The 23,597-nt window shown below is 37.7% G+C and overlaps 1 protein-coding gene across 1 annotated transcript; it reads left to right on the top strand.

Annotated features, from left to right (window-relative positions):
* Positions 1–6,666: 6,666 nt before the first annotated feature.
* Positions 6,667–21,224, top strand: LOC134140005 (granulocyte-macrophage colony-stimulating factor receptor subunit alpha-like). The gene is made up of 9 exons (XM_062574810.1): positions 6,667–6,691; positions 10,802–10,931; positions 11,017–11,192; positions 11,925–12,064; positions 17,952–17,990; positions 18,868–19,006; positions 19,512–19,599; positions 20,022–20,100; positions 21,046–21,224. The coding sequence occupies exons 1-9, from the start codon at positions 6,673–6,675 to the stop codon at positions 21,130–21,132; spliced, it is 897 nt and encodes a 298-aa protein (XP_062430794.1). The 5' UTR covers positions 6,667–6,672; the 3' UTR covers positions 21,133–21,224.
* Positions 21,225–23,597: the final 2,373 nt, after the last annotated feature.

Below are 23,597 nucleotides of genomic sequence, written 5' to 3'. Positions count from 1 at the left end.
ATGGGTTTGGGGGAAGGTAAAGTAACACGTTAACATCACAATAAATAGATAATTTGGCTGCATGGAGACTGGATTTAGATTTCAGGTTTTGATAGACTTCAGTATAGGATATTGCTTGAAGAAGAGAATCAAAATCAGTCCTGTAAGTAATATATTAAGGATGTAGTTCCCTTTTTTTGTATTATATTTATATTACTACATAAATTAAAATTAGCCCAGCACAAGAGTATTTAATACAAAGTTCTGTTCCACTATAGACTTGTGTTTCACCTGGAGATCTCTGTACTCAGTACAAATAAAGATATGTGTTAGCACAATGTAAATATATTTAAAACGAGTTAAATGCCTTGAATGGCCCAAACCCACGAGTTTCAGAATTTTTTTTCACTTTTTCCTCCTGAAAAGAAGATATGTTTTGTCAGTATTTGGGAGAAGAATTAAAGCAGAAAGATACAAACCAAAGGGCAGAGTGTCTGACTAAGGAACAATTTATTGCAATTAAGAAGTAAAATTAAGCCCTCTGAAAGCCGCTATATGGACTTTATCCCGTAGTCATGCAGTATATTGCTGCATTCCTGGTTCAGAATAATCAGCCTTAAGGTTTCTATTGCTTGGGAAGATCCTCAGAGTGGCCACATGATGGTAGCCTAGGATCAAAGACAAGAAAGCATCAACTTCTAAATCACAAAAGTAAAGGAAATAAGATGAAAAAAATGTTTATTTCTGGTAAACAGAAGTTGAAACAAACCTCATAAACGAGTAATCACCATATGATGAGGAGCTTAGTTATATTTCAGCTTCCAAGTAGTTTGATAGACCCCATATCTAGATATATCAGTTGTCTACAGGTCAGTGCTGTTATGGTAAAATTTATAACAAGTTATCTCTACACTCCCTTAGCCATGTGAGGTGAACATATCATCAACTGCAGTCCATAACAATCTTATCCTTTTTTATTAAGTACAAAAGGAGTAAAAAAATTAAATGTATCTTGCTACACTTTTAGAGTATCTTATTCATTTTAGAAACAAACAGCTTTAACTACATGTCACAAATTGATGCAAAAGGAGGTTTTTGAACAAAATCAGCCAACTTTGTAATTTGGGGAGACCTGGCAATATTTGCGGATTAGAGCTGAACTCAACTAATAGTTTCTTAACCCCTTTTTCTGGAAGGATGTGAATTTTGCATTTGAGCTTTACTGGTTCTTGTGAATAGGTGAAAACAGTAATTGTTCTGAACAGAAAACTTCGTGGGACCTGGAGATGGCCTGTGACTTGGACAATTCTACTGTGCAGATGTGTATATTGATTTGAGAAACTAAAAATAAATACATAAATAAACAGTAAAGTTCTAAGTCATATCCAAATTTCCAATATCACTTAATGCCTAGTTCTGGTATCTCAGGTTAAAAGATGTTAAATTTAAAACAGATTAACCCAAAGAAACAAAAATAAAATTGATTGACAGTTTTTGCTTTGTTCATCAATTTCTTCTTGAACATACCAGCAATATTTTTTCTTAGCCACCAACTAGGAAGAAGTCTCAGTGCAACTATTCAAATTATTATCTTTTAAATTAAAGTTTCAGTGCTATTCATATACAGCCTGCACAGATAAAGAGTAGTTTTTTGAGAAGAATATAGATGTACTTCAAAAGTCGGTGGTAGGCAATGCTGGTCTAGTAAAAGATGCTTTTAGAATACCCTGGCATCCAACTCCCCTCCTTTTCACAAACAAACCAAATCATTCTTCAGACCGAGAGAGCGACTAAGGAGGAACTTCAAGTTGCCTGGTTAGTAGTTAGGTCAAGCACTGATTACGAGACTGCAAAAGAAAAGCAACTGGGATGCAGCTGTAGTACTCCAAATCCTTTGTACAAGTAATCTTGTGCATTCTGTGACTTTCCATCCAGTTATACATTCCCTCCCAATTATTGATCAAAGTGCTGATATTAAAATTGATAGCACATTGTTTACTTCGTATGACTGTTTAGTGCAGGCTTTAACCTTTCCAATTTAAAATCTTTTTTTCATAATTAAGGGAAACTCACATGGCAATAAATTAGAGTTCTTATACCAGCCCGGTTTCCTAACAGTGACATAGCTATGTCATAGCCCAGCTCCCACCGGAACTTTTGCAATTCCAAGAACTGTTCTGAGTGTTGCAGGCTCCTCTTATAGGAATTACAGAAGCTGGGCAGGCACAAGAGCGAAAGGACTACCATAGTAGGACTCTCTCAATTCCCTCTACGGCCAGAAAACCAGAACAATTCAGTTCTGAGCTGCTCCGTTCTATTTATATTTTTCTTCTCTTGCATTTCCTTTTTCACTGAGACAATAGCCATACTGAGTAAACCTATAGGCCTGAACTTCACAAGGGCAGTAGCAATTGCTTGTGGGCATGCTTAATATGAGTATTCTTGTGAGAACTGCAAGTAGCTACATAGTTTAACTCTTCTCAGACCCTTGTCACTAGCACGCGTGTGCTCCAGCCCATCACTGCTTTGGGAAGGCAGTCCTCTTGCTGAAGGAACAAGCAGCAGCATCACCTTTGGATGAATAAGCAAACCTATGTCTCTTTACTGACATCCCTTGGCTTCCTCAGCACGATCAGTCCAATTTATTCATTCTTCTAGCCTCAGAAAAATATTTTTTCTTTAAAAGCACGTTACCTTTTTTGGCACATTTATCTTGTGAAATGTGTTACATAATCATCTTTGGTTCTAACATGAAGCCACTAATAAGAGAAAAACAAAAACTAAATCATAAACCTCCTTCCTCCGCATGTCACTCTGACCACTGACAAAATAGCTTTTGTTTTTCGGAGGAAACCTATTGCTTTAAGGCAAATGCACGCTCAAATGAAATATCAGTCTCTTTTGGGGAGTTCATACCAACTCTCACAGAAATTAGCCCACAGAATGCTCTGTAGTTCTTCAAACCTCTGAAAGCAAAGGGAAACACTTATATTTCATCATTGCATTCTTTCTACTTTTACATTTTCACATTAATTCTGTACATGTTACTTCATCTGTTCCCACAAGCCTCCAGTAAAAAGTCACTTGCACAGTCTTTTCTAGAAGGTACGTTTTAGAAAGAAGGGAATAAGCAAAGCAGAATATTTTCTTTTAAATGAGAGGTAACTAGTAACTGCCCTCCCACACAGTGTATTACTTCATCAGCTGTTGTGGTCCTATAGCAAACAGGCAGGCACAACCAGCTCAAGGCTGAAGTCACAGGTAAGTGTACTCCAAGCCTTTCCCAGGCTTATTGCACAAATGCAAAATGAAATATAGCTGTAGTAGCTGCATCATCAACAAAAAGAGTGATGTTCTGCAGACCTGTGTAGAGGTTCTGAGGGAAGTCATTCCAGGTACTTACCAGTGAACATATTCCCTTCACACACAGGTGCTCAGGCTGCAGGAATGCTAATAGAAAGGAGAAACTAGTGCTTTGCCTTGCAGCAGGAGTAGATTGCCACTCAATGTCTGGCTTTTTCCTTATCTTTCAAATTGAAGGAGGATGAATAGTTTGCATATTAGGTTGTTACCAGACCACTTGTCTTACAAAGTGTTACAGCTCGTCTGCTGCTGACTCAGCATTTTGCCATAGATACTACATAAGCAAGAGTGGTTTGACTGGACTTTCTCTAGTCATTGCAAGATATCATAGGTAATGAGACCATACGTAATGAATGGCCATACTGAAAATGCATGCTAGTCACAAGATCCCCAGTTAGCTTTTGCTTTGCCTGTGCCAAATGGTGTAAAATCACACTTCAGAACTTGATGATTACCTTTCTCTAGATATTTTATTTCTTTCCCAAATGTGATCATAAAAATGAAGATATATCAATAGCTTTCTATCCTTTCTGTATTGGTTTCATTAATATACTGTAAAACAAATGGAGAAATGGTGAAAATCTAATTTGATGCAATCTTAGTTCAGAAGAAATAATTAACTGAAAACAACAATATCAAAAAGATCTTTGGGTTGTATTCCCATAGCCATACAACTTTTGAAACAGAGCTCCCTGAAAACGTTCAGGCCAGTAATTTATTTTGTATCAAATGCAATTTAGGACCTAAACTGAGCAGACCGTCATACTAAACACATTCATCAATTTTAGTCAAATCTGACAAATCTTTTCCAGTAAACAAATGAAAAATAAATAATAATGAAGGAAATTAAAAATCAAAATATTTTATTATTTTGTACGTCACACAAATTTTAATTTTCAATGACATTTTCATTTCAGAGCCCACCCAAAAAACATTATAAAGCCTAATCCAAACACTGTGTTTGATTTTGGTCAAATGGTATATTCTATATTATCTATATCACCGATTCTGTGATTCTGTGATATTACTTCTCTGAATCCTTTTTTCTAAATAATGAAAAAAACATCTGTTTTCAGTCAAAAAAATAAAAAAAAATTATCATCTTATGCTAAAAGATTATTATTTGACCATCTCTAAATTCCTATAAAGAATTTAAGTGTCTGTGCCCCAGCCCACCCCTGCCCCAGCTGTGGCTCCAACCCACCAGCGGCCGTGGACAGCAAGAGGCTCCATCAAGGGGCTGGATCTGACATCCCCACATGGGGCTACCCAGACTGTCCCTGGGGCCCTGCTCCCTCAGGGCATGGGGAGACTGGCTCTGGTGGCCAGGCCCAGTCTGGCCTCACTGGCAGCTCCCACTCAACACTGTCCCAGCCCCAAGGAGCCCCTGGCCATGCAGTATCCCAGCAATAAGCTCTGTCCTTGACTTCCGCAGTTTTCCTATTGGTCTTCTTGCAACTGCACATCCTAAAGGAACTCAGGTTTGAGTTTAAGGTTTAACACTCAAAATTCCCCCTGAACAAGGAAGAACAGAGATGTGAAGCAAATGCAGAACAGGTATGAAAGCGCTACTGACCTTTGCTGACGTATGAGAAGGAATCTTACAAGTTTATGAGACTTCTGCTGCAGTTTCACTCACACCTATGCCTACCACTTGTACTTTGCATTGCAACTGAGGCACAAACCTAGAGGTTCAAAAGAGGCTTATTTTCTTCATACCTGACATGCTTGAAGTGGTAAGTAGTTGAGGTGGACTAAAGAGGTCCTCGTGTTCTCTGTTCTTTTCTTTCTCTTTCACGTGAGGTCAGCAGATGCTGCAAGAGCAGCTCCTACATTCACAGAGTTGAAATCTTAGTATGAGCAGCTCCAGATAGACAAGATCAGTGCAGTTTCACTAGATCCACTGCTCAGATAACTTGCAAACCACTAATATTTTTATAAGATCTTAATGCCAGAAACCATTAGATGACCTATTCATCTCAAATTTTGCCTCACTTCTACCTAAACCTGAATTACTTCAAGGAGGTCAAAGGTGAATAAACCCCTTATTACTCTGACAATGAAGGAAAAATACAGCTTACTCTTTACTCACTACACACTTTTTTGTCAAAGAACACTTAAATGTTCTCATGTCATCCCAAATGATTTTATCAACGGGAAGCAGCATTAAATGCATGAGCAGACATGGCCATATCACAAAGATTTTACAAATTTTCCTTTAAAAATGTTACATCTACAGCTGTAATTAAGAGTTAAAGTAGTTTGCCTTATCACAAAAGAAACTGTCCATGTACCATGTGATTGCATATTAGAATTGTCAATACTTTAGAAATACCAATTTGAATAAAAAATAATTTTGTGGAAGTACAAGACAATCATTCAGCCTTATTTATATTTACTTAGACAACCCTATTTCTTTTAGGGCTGTATACATATTCATTGTGATACAGTCTTTAATTACAATAATTATATCCTTTCCACAGAAGACCTATTTCATTCTGTGAACCTCATTGACACATCTAAAGGTCAATTGCTTAGCTTCCAGCCTTTCACAGCATTATTGTCATCTGACAGTGCAGGTTTTATATATAATATTGAAAACTAGCTTTTGGGTTCACTGATGTAAATCTGTTCCAAAACCATAACTCACTCTGCTTTTATGAAAGTTTCTGTGATGGAAAGTGAGAAAGAGAACACAAGGTCTTGCTTCTGCAGCTCTTGAAATTATGTCTCAACAAGGAGGTAGTACCCTGTTGTTGGTCAATGAATAAAATTGAGGAATTGAGACCTGAAGAAGAGGAAACAACTTTTTGAGAAACCTTCAATTCCCCCTCTGGCCAGAAAAGCAACAAAAAAGATGGCTGATCAGACTCAAGCTATACAAGATAGAGGCAAACAGAAGGACAGGTCGGAACTGATTTGCCACTCTTCCACAGAGACAGTGGAGGGGCTTGAAACAGTGATTCCTGACAGATATCTGAGCCGGAAATTGGACTCAATAGTATGTTCACCTAATTTGAGGTTTTGCCCTATACAATAGCCTTTATAAAGCACAAGTGACATGAATGAGTGAGTTATGTGAGTGAAGTGATAAAGAGGATGTCACCTTATCCTTACTTAGAAAAACAATGGTTGTAACTGTGCTTTTCTTCACTATGTTACAGAAGTACAGAACAAGGAAATGAGTAAGATGTAGGTGGGGTTTTATATCCTGTTGCCTGAGTGGTTTGAAAGAATGAAAGTACATTGTCAAAGCACACAAAAAAATAGCAAGGCAAATTCAAGGCTTCAGACCTTTCTGTGTCCCATTGTTGTGACTGCCACAGGGAAATGGGCTTTCAAGGAGGAGGTATGTTTATTTTTGTCTCTGTTTTATTGCTGTATTACTTTTTACTCCAAAGAAACTATGCAAAGAAATACTGCATCTTATTATTTGTGCTAGTTTTTGTTATTAAAATAACTCTGAGATGGACAGGCACTACCTACAAGTGCATGCTTTTATCTATGATGAATCTTAGGCAAAATTTTGATGGCATATTAACTCATTTTGCCTACAGTCTGAAAATAACTACATAAAAATACTGAAATATGAAAAGAGTGGCAATATTTCCAGTTTTACGTGCCTCATCCAAGTAGTAACATTTTTCCTCTGTGTATTCATCTAGTTAAGTCAAAACCTGTATTGCAGTGTTGAAGTAAAGCTTCCTTTCCATTGGTTAAAAAGCTATAAGAGGATCAAGAGTACTCCAAAGCTGCATGGTCATGTGTTATTTATATCAGCCAGATTTTATTATTGTCTAATCAGCATTGCAATCAGTCTGGATGAATAGTCATTGCAACATGACATTTTTAAATACCTAATATGACCATCTCTTGTGTCACATGTGATAGTAACAGAGGTTAAAAAGAAAATGAAGAAGGAAGGAAAAAAGGAAAGAATAAAAAAAGACATTTTCAAAAATAAATTTGCAATTTTCAGTGAGCAAAGGGTATTGGTGGTATTTATGTTTAATATTTCATAACTCTACACTGAGATGTCAGTGACTTACGTGTGAACTATAGATGATGTGAGGGGGGAAGGAATGAATCCTATTGGATTCATCTGACCAAAGTAGATAACTTTGCTGTAGATTGACGCCTCTGTGGTAGTCACCTTGAACTATCTTTTCAGCGGCACAGGAAATAAGCTTTATGAACACTTCATCCATCTCCTCATTCTAGGCTAGGCTGGCTAAATTGTACCTTAAATATCTGTTTCTTTACAGTCACTATAAAAGCACATTGTGTTAGTGACTTAGCTGTAGACACATCTATATAGCACTTGTGCAAGGTTAGGTAAGAAAAACTCTATCCCACAATCTGATGGTTTCTTCAGAGTTAGGTTAAAGTAATTTGAATTTCTTTTTATTTGCTTCTACTGGTACAGATATTCTTATTATCCTTTCCAGATCATTTGGTCCATTGAGTCCAAGAGACTAGAGCTGTTTATGCATATTTTATTTAAGAGTTATTGAATAAAGAGTAAAAATTCTCTTGTATTCAAAGCCCAGATATGAGATCCAGTTCTTCCTCAATAATCCTGACTACCACAAGGTTGCAGATTCAAATTTTATTTTCTTTGACATTTTTTCTGCAGCTGTGGCTCCTAATATTCACAAAAGAGATGGAGGCAATCTAAGTTGTCTTCGGGAAAAAAGAAATGAACCTAGGTTTCCCTAGGCAACCTGGGCAATTGCTTAAAATACTGGGTTGTTATAGGGTGGGGTGCAATTACAATCAATCTCACTCAGTGAGATTCTTCTTTCATGAAAAGATATAAAGAATGTCAAGAAAAATTTCAAATATAGCTAAAGTTATTAAAATGTGGAAAATGTATGCTTGTGAGTATATTAGTATACTTGTATATACATTTCATTACGAAATAATGTAGGAGGCACTTCCAAAGGAAAAGTGCGCTACAATGAAACTAAGCTGTTCTTTGTATTGTAGCTGACAAAAAAAAGGTCATGACAGTATGGTCCTACCTCTTGTTTAAGGAAATAATGATAGAAAAGTGATGAAGATTGGATTATTAAACAGGAGTCGTGAAAACAAAGTGAAAAATTAGGAGTAATAAGTCACTAGAACAATATAGCTTGTCCTCAAGCATAAACTAGAAGAAGAAAAATTTCAGTCTTTCATTGAAATAATGGGAGATTATGGAAGAAGCTTCTCATGAGAACTACTCAGTTAGTTCCAGGTGATATTAAAAATAAAATTAAATTGTAGCACTAATAATGTAGGTGAATACAGTAGGCTCAATAAAAGATAGCACTTTAAAAACACAGAAGTGCTACTTACTGCTTTGCTAGATTTTCTTCAGTATACCCACACAAAAAAAGGTAAATAAAGAAGAAATGAAAAATAAGCCTCCTCAAAGCCTGGAATGAAAGTCCTGTCTACAAAGAGGATACTGTGACTAACACGTACGTGGACGAGCTTCCCAGCATGCGCTTAATCTTGATACGCATGTGACATTCTGAAGCCAATAACTGGCTGTTTTGTAAGCACAACTGCAACTCTGGTTGCAGTTCTCATGCTAGTGTTTTTCAAGATCATTTGAGTATATGTCTATAGGCTTCCTTCAGACATCGGTATAAAAAACTGAGGTCATCACTAAAGATGCCGAGGGTGTAGCTTCACTTGCCTTTTCCTTGAGCCTAGTGCCATTTTTGGAGTTCTTTTCATCCTGTTTTCTATGTCCTCAGCCACATTGACTTGTTGGGCCACATGTAAACCAGGTTGTGACCTGATCTGAAATCAGAATTGATTTCCAGGATTTCTAGAGGCTTCAGAAAACTCATCCCTGTAATATGTTTGTACAGTTCGTGTGATCCTACTTCAGATCTTTTGATTTTTGGATGCATTTAGCTAACAATTTCTTCTTGGGAAGAGAACTTCCCTAATTCCTTTCCAGTTATGTTTCCCTTTTGTAAATTTGTAAATTTTGTAAATTTGGAAGATCATGTCCCCACTAACATTTCCTCAATGCACAATTACTCCCAGTGTGAGAAATGTGAAGACAGTGATTCCCACAAGATATTCTGAGAGATGGAGTTTGAGTCCACTGGCTCTCTGTTGAACGCTTTGCACCTGGAAACAGTTCCAGCAATCTTTCTTATGTGTCTACACATTCAGTACACTCAAATGAAAGAAACTTCCTTCTTTGGAGTAGTCTGCAAAATCTTTCAAAGCCGAAAGTAATTTCCTGAAAGTAAGCAAAAAAATACATATTAGGAGTGTATTCGAGCTCCTACTCCTTTTCTGGAGAACTATCTCTTCTCATTTTACAGTTCAAGAGCAGAAAAGAGATAGAATGAAATACACATTTTGAACACTCCTGTTGCTCATCCTGGGGCAATATGATAACCTCTGAAATGGTGAAGTATACAGTACAGAAAATACTCACATAAAATATTCTTGATGTTAGGTATTTAGTAAACTTAGCAGTGGCTGAGAGGTGGGGTCAGGTGAACTATTCTGGCTAGCAAAGAACCTGGCTGTGTTGACCATAGCTGCCCAACACAAGTTACCCTAGTCAGATAATCATTCCAAAGCTTATTTTAAATATGCATTATTGATTACTCCCAAGCCAGTTCTGTGAAATTTTCCCAAATTAACAAGAAAACAAGGTTGAATAAATGGATGTCTAACATATACATACATATATAAACATATGTGTGTGTATGTGCATGTACGTGTGTATGTATGTATAAACAAAGACTTAAATTGGGAGAAATTTAAGGAAGGAAATCTCCAGCCATAAAACACGTCTAAGGTATGTTAGGAAATCACCTCTGGTATAACTTGTAGATACCCTAGGGTCGTGGGTTCAGGTTTAGATGATCAATTTACGCATATCCAAAACACATCTCTTTGTCAATGATTCTGCCTTTGTGTGAAACCAGAGTGCCTCAATATCGAGCAGATTAGCAACTGTCTCACGTTCAAGATCAGAAACAAAAGTCTGCCATTCTCCCATCAAAACCATGACACTTCTACAGAAGCTAGCTCCAGGAAGCAGTCTGAGGATTAGGCTGTAATCACCTGTGTGTTACACAAAAGCAAGTGGTAGGCAGCTTATTTTAAATGTCTTGTCCCTTATAAATCAACCAAAATTCAGAGCACAAACATAGGAGGGATAGCTTGCCTTCTTCATGGTTGTAGAATTTATATTTCACTGTAGATAGAGTCTTACATAGAGTGAGTAAAGGACCAAAGATCACACCTTTGTTATTAGTCTTCACTATATCATTGTGCCAGAACCTTAGTCTAGCTGATTGAATCCTAGACATATCTTCAGCATCTGAAACATTTACTAATCTCATGCCCGAAACAGCTAAATGTGCATATGGTGATCTCCCAGCTTTGAGCAGTTACACACTTTTCCACAGAGAGGACCTGTGACATTCTTTTGCAGGTATGAATGGGACAGCTATTGAAAATTTCATCTGTGTGATTTATAATGTTTCCTTCATGAATTGCACTTGGCATGTAGGCAGGACTGCTCCAGGAGATACCCAATATTTTCTGTACTGGAAGAGCTCAAGGTAAGCAGATCTGCTTGATTCCAGGGAATTCTGATCTGACATGTCACATTATCGATATTTAACTGAAGCACTTTGTTATATAAAGGAGAGAAGAATTCATGGGATGCCAGAATTACATCAAAGATAATTGTGGAAGGCATACAGGATGTAGATTCCAAAATGTGACAATTAAAAATAAGATGGCTCATTTCCTGGTAAATGCATCTAGCAGTGGACAAGCCATTAAGCCCTTTGAGAAGAAGATTGCTTTGTACAAAATTGGTAAGGATTTTTTTTTTCAAAATTTATTTCCAGTTTTATACTAAGGGAATGAAGAATTCATCCCTAGAAAAAGAGCATACATTTGTAACATACTGATCATCAGAACACATATTTTTCTTTTTTTCTCAACCTTGATGTCTGAAAAGTGTAAAAAATTATAGGAGTGAATGAAAACAATGAATGTGGAGACAATGTGAAATCAAAGATTGTGAATATTTCAGTGAAATATTGGTTCTCTGAAAGAAAGATGTCAACTTTGGATTAATTCACTAAGTCTGCAGAGGGACTATCTTGATGTTGGGCTTATACCTTTATCTCATAATTCTGTTCCTGCACAGAATACAAAAGTACCAAGTGTTTTAAAAGTGTAAGCAAAAACCCCCAATGCTTGTCAATTAAAGCATGTTGCTAGTAAAAAATACAGAAATAAATTGTTTCTGTTTAATATGAACATAGTCTCAAAAGCCTCTGCACGTATTACAATGCCAAAAACCAATAAACATTTTTTTAAAGTTTTTTTTAATTTTATTTTACCTACTGTAGCTTCAGACGCTCCAGATTTCTCATTGGAGTATTAAATCAGAATCAAAATATGGGGTGAATCTGATAATTCTGGTAAAGCTGCACCACACCTTTCTAGACCAATTGCTTGAACAGCCACCTGTATTTTACCAAGCCAAAGTGGAGAGAACTGTTTTTTATCCAATTGTATTCCGAATTATCCTATTGCAGAAAAGCTCACCCCTCCTTTAAATGTCACTGTGAACTGTACTGGAGTTTCGTATGGTTGTGAAATTCAGTGGCAACCACCTCGCACAAGTCATGTTAAAAGAGATGCTTGTTTCAAATATGAAATTGTCATAGAAAACACGGTAAGAAGAATTTCTTTTTTAACTGTTAGTATTAGAATAATACTTACATTTCCAAACACATATTTACCATACAATCAATTGCCTGGCTCTCTTCCCATTCCTATGTGACCTCTTCTTTTTAGGATGTAGTAGCTTTCTTGCACGTGAGCTGAGGACTGTTGCTACCCACAAATAGGGTCAAACGACTCAGGGAATGCTTTCAGCCCACTCAGCAACTGGTCTTTAGTTCTCTAGCTGGGCAAGGGATTCCCCTTGCTGAAGGTGAATAGCTAGTACAAGTAAGTAGACTGATTATATCACCTAGTGGCATTATCATGGACAATTATAAGATATGTCAACAAACTCTAAATCTACTACAAAAAAATCAAAGCAATGATTAAATAAGATATGATGGGATTTTGTGTCCCTATAAGGTAGTTTCGGATCTAGTTGTGACTGACCAGTAACTCCTACAATGGGAGATGGCTCAGAGGGTGAGGTGCCCCATGAAGTTCAGGAACAGTGTAGGGTTTGTCTCGTTAATCCTTGCTGCTGCACAGAGAACTGACTTCATCTCAACACAAAGGGGCTGGAGATGACCTTTGTTGCAGATAGACAGCCATAGTCACTAGTAGAACCAGATGTAAATATTTCTACTCGAGTTTATCGATAGAATGTGAATGTCTCCCTGAGTTAGCCAGACCAGTATAGGAGGGAAGCGTGTGCGTGTCTGAGCCAAACACAGAGTATAAACCTGAACAACTAACAAAGGAATTCTGGAGAGAGCAACGGGCTTGAGCTGGCTTCAACCCACCTCTCCCTTCCTGGCAGTTGGGGACACCCAGCATTGTGATGGTTAGAGTATTATAGACACTATTTATATAATATTGCTAACGTTTTGGCAATACTAGGATTTCTAATTTAAGGCTACACTCGCAAAATGAGAGCCTGGCAGAGGCAGCTTGCACTGAGTGGGAAGGTTAGTGATTAGACCAGCTGCAGATGGGATCACTGCCATTAAAGAGGGTAGAAACCCTTAAGAATAATAACAAAGGCTGGAAAATACTAGCCAATAAATTTGAAAAAGACAGATGGAAAAATTCTATTTGGGATTTTTCATGGGTAGAACAATATTATACTACCCCCAGTAATATCTGGAATGAATTTGAAAAATAGAAGAAAGGAAAGAGAAAAGTAGGCTTTTGCTAATTGCTAGGAAGTTCCTTGTGAGCAGTATTGGAAAAGTCAGAAAAGGAGCTATGTAAGAATAGCATGCTAGAAAGAAAGAAACACTTATGAAAGATAACATTGTGTATAAACAGGATGTACATAGCTAGAAAATCAGAATAGATTCTTAGAATCAAAATTACATTCCATATCATAACCAATACTCACATACATAGGGATCACTTACTGTGGTCTACTCGAATAGACTCTGATAAAGTAATGGCTGCAGTGTATACTAAGAATGATGAATGGTCAGGAGATATATGATTTGATCTCGATTCTCCAGATCTTTCTCACGATGATGATTCAGATGACGTGGGAGAAGGAAATGTGAAAGTAGTTACTCCCATGACAAAAATCAAGCAAACACCAGAAGTGGTCTCTTGGACAAATGCAAGAGGTTTTACTTCCTTAGAGTTAATTGATCTCCAAACTAAGGTTTTAACAAAAGCTAAAATGGATGGTCTATATATGGGGAAAAGGAGCAAATCAAGTTACCCTCATCACAGGTGAGGCTCAAAGCTTGGTATTAGGACAGGGGATTCTCCTACAAACCCCTATACTGCAGCAAGCTGACTTACTGTGAGGCTACGCTGAGTGCTGGGTCAGGCAGCTCCCTCACTGTGAGAGGGATAGGAAGAGTGGTTGTGGGAAAGTACTTAGGATTTACAAACTGTCATGCTAAAATCTGCTATCTTGCACATACTGGATGGACCAGAGCCTGTAGATCAGAACAGGCAACCCCCGAATATTAACCCTTGGCCATCCTATGCCACTCAAGGTGGCATGTAGTTAAAGGAGCAACAGCAGCACTAAAGCTACTTGCTTTTTCTACTATGACAGGAATAAATGCAGATGCTCAGTAGTAAAGGGTTTTGCAGTAGATGCTCTCTGCTTTACCCTTATCTGAAAGATAAGGGTAAAGATTAAGGTAAAGATTAGGACCATACAATCGGTTAAACCCAGCACCACCACTCACCCTCAATTCCAAACAAGAAATACTAAAGGCAAAAATTCTCCAGATGGTATGTCTGAGCAACTTAGTCCTGTCTGGTGAAAATGCTTAGATAAAGAGCTAACGAGGCGACAACTGCATGGTCTTCCAGCTGCAGTGCTAAGACAATTAGCAGGGAAACCCCGGCACAGCTGTCAGAGCCGCTTAATGAACAAAGCAGCCTAAATGAATAGCGGAGCCGGCTCGGCCAAGGCAGTCACACGGAACCAGAGTCTGGAAATGTTGGTCGCTGTAAATGATAAATGTACCACAACATTCTCGACTGATACAAGAGCGCAGGTTTAAATGACAGATCAGTGTACCTGTGAAGGTAAAGCTCCTTTAAAGAAAGAAGTTTCAGTAATGGGCGCTAATGGTGCAATTAACACCTCTCCTGTTGTACGGGCTAAATTAGTATTATCCAATGGACGTACCTTAGGACACGTATTGTTATTGGGCAAAATGAATAGTCTGGGGATGGATATTCTGAAAGGAGAGCCTTGGATAGCTAGTGGGAGTAAATGGGAAATTGATAGTCCTCCAGTCATAGGGAAAACTAATCTCCATATGATTAAGCCTATGAATCTCCTACAAATAGCCCCACTTCTGCCTAACCAGTTAACATTCTTCAGTATAAGTTACCTGTGCCTGGTATAAAATCTGTGACAGAGTTAGTCAAACAATTAGAGCAATAAGGTATTATAGAAAAAAAAAAAATCACCATGTAACAGCCTAGTTTGGCCTATTGAAACAGATGGGCATGGCACCTGACTGTTGACTCTAGAGCTTTAAATAAAGCATCTGTCACTTTAACAGCAACTGTTCCTAGCATAGTAGATATAGTTAACATAAATAAATGAATGTCCTTTTCCGTGGATGAAAGTGTCATGTTCTTTATGATCCGAATACAAGAGCAAGACAGCCCAAAATTTGCCTGTACTTGGGGTGGAATACAATGCATCTTTAACTGCCTTCCCCAGACTTTTAAAATAGTCCTACCATTGCCCATGCTATTTTAGCTAAAGAACTAGAATCAGTCAACCTCCCACCTAAAGCAACACTTTTACAATACATTTTATTACACAATATATAGATGATACATTATAATCAGACCAGAGCAGGGGTCTGGTTTACAGACAGGAGCACCTGCTGTGTAGGAAAACAGTGGAGAAACAAAGCCACTTTATCAGTAGAGACCAAACACCTTTCTCAGAGCAAATGGGCAGCTTGACCCAGCTAGCAGAACTCGGAGCAGTGGAAGTAGCCATATATGTCTAAACAGACTCATACACTGTATGGGCTGGTGCCACCCAATGGTTAGGGAACTGGGTGAAAAAAAATTGGCAAGTACATGGTATAGATGTATGGGGGAAAAACACACTGGAAAAAAAGATTTATGACAGAGCTCAATTGAAAACATATCCACAGAACCTGTATCTGCTCACTAAAAACCTAAAAAACTTGAGGCAAAGTGGAATCAGAAAGCCGATCATTTGGCTAGAATAAATGTATTACAAAATTTGAAGGCGGAATGGGCAGGTGAATAGTTACATAAATGGCTAGGACACTCCAGGAGTTATGATTTATTTCAACTGGCTGCAAGGAGAGGATGGTCTGTGACAAAAGCTCTGCTAAATCAAAAATCCCATGTAACGTCAAATATCTTCAAAGTAAATTTTTATACTGAACATTGCACTCTCCGTGTGTGGAGTATCTAAAAGAACCTAGTCAGAGAATACTGGACATAGATACTAGTGTAGAATGTTATTCATGGTGCTGTTCTTGATGAAATTAGGTCAAGATCTTCTTTTCTGTATTTTTCCTCTTTGCATTCTCATGTTACAAAACATATCATGTTTTATAATCTCTTAGGTGTTATGCAGAACTAGCACTAGCTAGTCAGGGGCTTCATCATGTATTTGCAGGCAGTCAGCCTCACTTCACATTTGTTCCTACTTGTTGTAATTGTCAATACTACTCTGTTACATTTGTGGTATTACTAAATGAGATCTAAAGCTTATCTTCATTCCTTGCTGGCTGACTTACTTATCCAGATGTAAGATGCCTCTGTAAGTTAGGATTTGCTACAAGAGCTTTTAGATATCTCCATCCAGCGTTAGTGTATCCAACCTTGCCTTCATCTCCCATTGCTCCTCTGTTTATAATCCTACTGATACCAGTGAGGTATTGCTGAAGCAGTACTTAGTAACTATGACTACCAAAGAGTAAGGAGAGAACGGATAAATAAATCAAGATCTGGTCATGATGTATCTAGGTACTCCATTGGGTATGACTCCTTTCCTTCCCCCTATACACCCCCCCCCCCCCCCCGCCCTGCCCCATCTTGTCCCTCCCTCCCTCCTCCCCCAAAAGAAGACCACATTAATTTGGTCTTTTGGGGTTGTTTCATGTAGGGGTTGACTGACAGACTGACAGTGGATGTATTTCTACCGAAAGGCAAAGTTGCACAGTAAAATGAAATTGATAGTAAATTCAGGGTGTAATTAGGATAATCGCATCAGTGCAAGCATTCAAAATTGCCCAAATGGTTAACCTTAAATGTAGACAACTTATCTAGATGTTGCACTTGGGCAACAGTCCTGCTGGTTTAAAGATGAGAGCTGTATGACATTAAACTTATTTGCAGAGCACTAAAGGAAGAAAAAGTGAACAATGCAAAATAGGAAAGCAGATGGATTAAACAGATAATTCTAAAGGCATCATTTAAGCACTTGTACTACTGCCTGTGCCAAATATTGCTTTTTTGGTGCTTCCTGATGTTTTTCATCAATGTTAGTTGATTCCTTCAACTAACACTATTGTTAGTTGAAACTCTATGACCCTTTTGTGTGCTGCTTCTTCCTAAGCAAGCACCCTCCCAGAGCCGGTTAACTACTTAGCTGCCTCAATATTTGTAGCTGGTCAAATTCTTAGAATTATCTGAAGTAGGTCTGCACCTTATACCCAGTCGGGAGAGTCTTGAATTTGCATGACAGCTATTTTAGCAAATCTTATTTGGTAATTATGTCAAAATCCAATATTTATTGCATGGAAAAGTTCAGTGCTCTATGATGAGCAGATGTAAAAGGGCAAGAATGCAGCATCTGTTCACTGAATTTTTTTTAAAAACCCTCCTGTCCTTTTTAAAAATGTAATGTGAATCCTTGTTTTCAAATAAAAATAAATGTTCTGTTAGGTTATTGATACAGAATAATCATGTTTTCCAGGCCTTAACTCATGGTTGTTGTGATGCAATTCAGCAATTGGAGGTATTTTAAAGAGCTGAATGAATATGGGCAGTAGTATTATACACCTCAGAATGAAAAAGCTGCACAAAAAAAAGTTTTGATGTAAAATAATTGTCTCCATTTACTGGTATTTTCTCAGACTCTTTGTTTTGCAAGAGCAAAACACAGAATTTTCATTTCTGGGCATTTTGAGCTTTTTTGTTTGTTTAGTTTTTTAATTCTTAGTTTTACCATCAAATTTAAAGGATACATTATTTCAGAACACCAGTGGTGAGAAAAAAAACTCTCAGTGGAACAACAGCTTACTACATAGCCTTAAAAAGAAAGTATTTAAAATGCACATTTTTTTCTGAAAATCAAACACTCAGAAAGCAAGAAGCCTTATTATATAGGAACAAAAAGAATAATCCTAAAAATTAAAGTTTTTTTTTGTTACCAGGCTGATCCTGGGAAGAGCATGAAAGATGCATCTAAAATAGTAAGTCTTCATTAGCATATTAATCTAATGTTTATGCTGGGTTGAAAGTTCACCTATAGAAGAGCATCTTCAAACCATATTTTGGTTTTAATCTACCAGTTCCAGTATACCATACATGCTTTTTATCTAAAAATTTCCTAAGCACAAAATATTTTAACCTGTTACTTATGATATATGGTACAAAAAATACCTACATGTAGAACTTTATATTTCTCCTATACATATCACAAAACCTTCCATTTTACAGTCCATTGTATGTCCTACCTCCTCATACATATGTATATGGATTGCAATTCCACATTGCACTTAGACATATAAGAAGTGGAATGTCTCTGGAATGAGTTGAGATGGTGGAGGCAGGAAATACCACCTAAAAGATTAAGTTAGCATAAAAGAGAAGAAAAAAATTCAGCTTTTTAAGAAGGCTCAATAATCTTATGAGAAAAATTTCAATATGCGTCAAATTTTCCCCTTCAGCATAATCTAGTCACTATATTTCAATTTTGAATGCCTTCATAGATACAGAAATATAAATACCAAATCTGTAAAGAATTAATTTCTACTACTTGTAGATTGAAAATAAACTTCTGATTTCCCCCCTCACCCAGGTCATAGTCATAAGCTAAGGAGCCTGGAAGCATACAGTAAATTTCATCTTCACATCACCAATAACAAAGAAATTCACAAGAAAGGTTAGGATGGAACAAGCTAATTTATTAACGGATAAAAAAATCATTTGTTATTTGACTCTGGTCTGTTTATAGAAATATGCGCAAACTCTCTTCTGTAACAGTTTGCATCAGTAAATGAACCTGACACATTGTTATCATCTGCACCTCTAGTGAAGGAAAAGCTCTAAGTCTAGTTTTGTATTTAGAAAAGCAACATCACAGGAAGATCATACATATTTCAAAACTTCAATGCAGAAAAAAGGTACAGCGTCAAAATCAGAGCAACTGACAACGGTTGTTTAGTGAGCCAGACCTGGGGGGAATGGAGTATACCCGTTGAGTTCGGTAAGAATGAAAATCATCTTCTTGGCCTAGCTCTCTCTCAACTATTACTTGTCTGTCTCGTTTATTGCTTCATACTTTCAGATAGAGACACATTTAAATGATACTCATATATTATTCCCATGTGTCAGGATGAAAAAGAGGAAAGAATTTGCACCTAACCTCATGCTAGGGAAAGCCTCCAAGCACTCTGGTGTGACAGTGGGTGCTTATTGCACGGAGATAGCCAGTGAATAAAACAGATCTTTTTCAAGTCTCTGTTGCAAGCTCTTTTTCTTCTCCCATTTCTACTTCTGTCTTTATAAAACTTCTCTTTTCCGCTGTTATGATCTCCCAACCATCTTGTTCCTTCACACCTTACAAGGCAATGGGGAGCTAAATTAAAGAAGAAGCTGCTTCATATTGGTGTTTGATACTATCATTTTTCAAAGTAGATGTTTCATACAACTGTATGGTCATTCCTATTCTGTGAAACTAATGAGAATTTTGGTAACTGCTTGTCTTTCAGGAAGAGAACACCTTATGTCTACTTCAGGATATACTCTGTTTCTATTATCACTGATAACAGCAAGTCTCGTATTTTTTATCTGCATAGTGTAAGTCTTAGTTCTTGTGGAAAAATGTTATTTTGTGCCTGAATTAAAAAAAAAATAATCTCTCCTCTCCCCCCTCCCACTGCAAGAAAAGTTCTGATACCTATTAAATGGAGAGGGGGAAACTCGATATTGAACTATAGCAGATGACCTGCTGGATGTTCCTCATGTGGGCTCTGTAGTTCTAATTCCCGGTGTAACACCGCTCAATCTAATAATGGCAAAAAGCCTTATGGTTGTGTCTCCCACCTTTAGACATTGTTATATAGATGGGTGGCACATTAAATTGTTTCTTTGTTTTGCGGATATTTCCTATTTGGAGACAGAAATAAAGCGATTTACTATGATTCTTTAACAATTCATAATCAGTGTTGACGTGTCTGCATACTCACTCTTTCCTTCACCATTCCTTTTTGCTGCTGTAGAACTTGTTTGAAAACAACATCTACTCCAGTACCACAGCCAAAAGATCCATTCCATGAGATCTCACCTATGCATTTCCAGGTATGTTTTCTTTCCATTTACAGGAAATTTGTTATAAATGAGCACCCATTTCAGCCTGAAAGATATGACCTAAGTGCCAGAGAGATGCTCAGAAGTAGGGAGTAATTTTTTCTCTTTTTCTTGTAAATGGGGTACTGAAAGAGGAAGTCCACATGCAAATAATTCTTTTGTTTTTTTCTTCTTACATTCTGAAGCATTTGGAGTACATCTACCCGATGCATTGGGGAAATATAAAATTTAATCCTCTTCTCCCAATAAGTCATCACTAGAACAGTGCTGTGCCTAAGCTTCTCAGTGCAATGATAAAGCAGATCAAAGCTGTCTGTCAGCTGCAGGAGAGAGAAGGAGCAGAAAAATCTACTGCTGAACAAAAATACTTGTGTCATAGCTGATGTTGAGACTTATATAGTATCTAGCATGCAGTAAGCAAGAGAGTCACAGCACAGAGCTGGGAGATTTTAGCTTATGCAGAGAGCTTCAGATAGATGTTTTTCATGAGAACAAGGAAAAGAGACAGACAGACAATCACAGGTAGCAGTGGAGACTGCAAGTGTGGAGGCAATTGTGGTAAAGTTTTCTGCAATTCAGGAAGTCTTTGAGTCGGTTACATTCATGTCTGGAAACAAGAACATGCCTACAAGGACATGGTGGACCACTGGAGATCCTTTATAAATGCTTTTAATTTTTGTTCCTTGGTCACCTTGACTTCTCCATGTTTAGAAAGGTAAATTTTCTGGATTTGAAGTATCAAATTATTTTGGTTCTCTTTGGGAGCTCACCATGAATGAAAGACTTAGACAGACCTACTTCAGTGGTCTGGCAGGGTCCCATGGTAACTTCTGTAAAATAAATAGCCATTGTCTAAATAACAGGTAGGTCATAAATTATAACTAGTGGCTAATCTCATACATTAAACTAACAAAATGTTTTATTCTTCCTTTTTAGATAGCATATGAGAATCAATTAATAAAGCATGAAGCTGAAGAAATAATAACAACGATTGAAGAAATGGATGATATGCAAGTGAAATGAGCTTTATGAATTTTTCTGCACGTTTATATACTTTGTTTCTCTATCTTGTGGGCAGAGATAACAGTAGAGGCAGTTCCTCAAGAATCTTTACTTTAAAAGTTCTTTGTATTTGCTTGCATTTTCCATAAATAATTTGAGCTGTTTTGACTCTTCTTCTTTGTTCTTATGAGTGTTCTTGCAATGCTTCAGAAAAATATTTCAGTAATGTTTGGAAGTTATTGCTGGGCAAACAAGCACTGCTTTTATACCCCAGGCTTTTCTTCTGGAAAAAATCTGTTTCTCTTCAAGTTTCTGGGTTATAGTGAGCCCGTTCAGCACTAGTTTCCTGGCCTATAAAGCCACCTCTTTGAAAACAGACTTTGATAGCACCACGGATGACATCAACCTTCCTTGAGGATTTTTTTTAAAATTTGTTTATATTTTTGAAAACTTCAGGGGAGCATTTACACTAAACATAGAAAGACAAAGAGATCCCTGGGATGGGAGAGCTCTTCTGCCTGCAGTAACATTCTGTAACACCCACTGTCCTTGTGGGCTGTTTGATTGTTCTGCTGCAGCATATTCCAGTTTAAAAACAGATAGTACGCAAATGTCAGAACCTCAAACCCCAGACTTCCTCACTGTGTTACAGAAATACAGTTTCAGAGGATGTAAAAGAATATGCTACTCCTCTTCAGTGGAGGTGCACTGATAGTCATGCTGATGAGAATTAAGCTGGTGAAAGAATCTGGCACTAAACAGGGTTGGTTTCCCCTTTGCAAGAAACTTAATTGGGATGACTTAAAGCCTGGAAGTTGGTGGCACTTCCCAAGAACAGATTTAGGCACAAACGAAATAGACAGTTGCCCAGGGCAGCCGACATCCCACTACGTCAATGCCAGACAGTGTGGTTAACGGGTGTCTCAGCTATGGGCACTGTTTCACCATCCAGCCACTGCATCTGTGGACAAAGCCCTGTGCTCCAACTGATTCTGCCACCAAGAAACCTCTGTAGGTTTGTGGAGCTATAGACTGCTCAGAGCAACAGCTGTCCTCAAACATTGCCTCTGTCCCACTGGCTACAGGATCAGCAAGCCCAATTTTGCGCTGCTGATCGCAGCCTTCGTCTTCCCCAGCCAGGCATTTGGGCTGTATGACCAAATCCCAACTCCCTCCCTTCTCCAGTCCTCCAGTGAGAGGTGTCAAAGGGTTAGGAGAGGTTCTTATTTGTAGGTGTCTGCTGCAAGAGTGGGTGGGAAACTGCATAAAGCTCTAGGAATTAAACTTCTGTAGGAAGGAATACAGAGACCAAGGGAGGTGAAAGGCTGTCAGAAAGGAGAGAGAAAGAAACGTGGATGCTTAGAAACTCTCTTAGCCTTTCTTTATTTCCCAGAAGCCCCTTTGATTCTCATAAACATTTTCTAGGCCTCTTATTTATCCCTAAAACACAATCTGTTGCCTCCTCAAAACTGAATGTTTTTCTTCCACAGTTGAGGACACCGTAGGGTATTTTTGTATTATGGTCAGAAGTCTTTTCCTCTACCTCTGCACTGCAATAAGTGTTCACAAGATGCCTATGTATGCAAATATGAGATTTTGTAGCACAGAATTTTATGACAATGGACTCATTTTCCTCAAAATTACTGTGTTCATTCCAGATCTGAAGTCTAAACTTTCAGTTCCTTTTCCTGTTGACATCTTTTATGTGACAAAGATGGTGATTCTTAACAAAGAGAGCTTATTGCATGACTACTTCAAAAGTACGTCTACTTTTTGGTAAAATATCCAGCAATTCTTATTTGCCTTTCATTCTAATTATTTGTTTTGTAACTATGTTTCAGAAAAGCCTTGTTGAATTTTTATGGAGAAAGGGAACTCTCAAGTGATTCATGGCATATGGAGAAAGTAAATTCTCAAGTGATTTATGCATTATTCCTTATAAAGCTACTATTCTAAGTAGCTTTTCACTACTTGACCACAAAAGCCCATGCCAGCCTCTGTTAATTCCCACATATTACTGTTTCTAGGGATGCCTGGGGTTTATTAAGGTCTTCCCTTTCTGAATGCTCAAGGTGAGCTGTTCATCTCCTAAATCAATATCAGGGTGCTGAAAGATTGGATCAAATGCACAAACACTATCACAGGATGCTACTTAATACGTTGCTTTCCAGTTTGCTCCTTGCTCTTTGCTTTTAATGCTGTATGTGATCAGAAGTGGAGCTAGTTCCATCTTGATTTTTGTAGAAAAGACTTTTGCAGTCAAAAAGTCGTTACCATGTTGAGGAGATTTGCTGTGCCATACCAGTTCTCTAAAGAGAAATGTATGAAAAGAAAATGAATAAGGTCTTCTAAACTGTATGAAAAGCAAAGAATAAGGTCAGGTATCCACTTTTTGTTCATGACTGGTCTCAGTGACAACCTCAGTATCATTTGTGTTTACAAACAACATAGGAGAATGCACCTGGAAAACGAACACTTGTAGGCTC

Source organism: Rhea pennata, chromosome 1 (genome assembly GCF_028389875.1).
Source record: "Rhea pennata isolate bPtePen1 chromosome 1, bPtePen1.pri, whole genome shotgun sequence".
Taxonomy (NCBI): Eukaryota; Metazoa; Chordata; class Aves; order Rheiformes; family Rheidae; genus Rhea; species Rhea pennata.
This window is presented reverse-complemented; position numbering and strand designations above follow the sequence as displayed.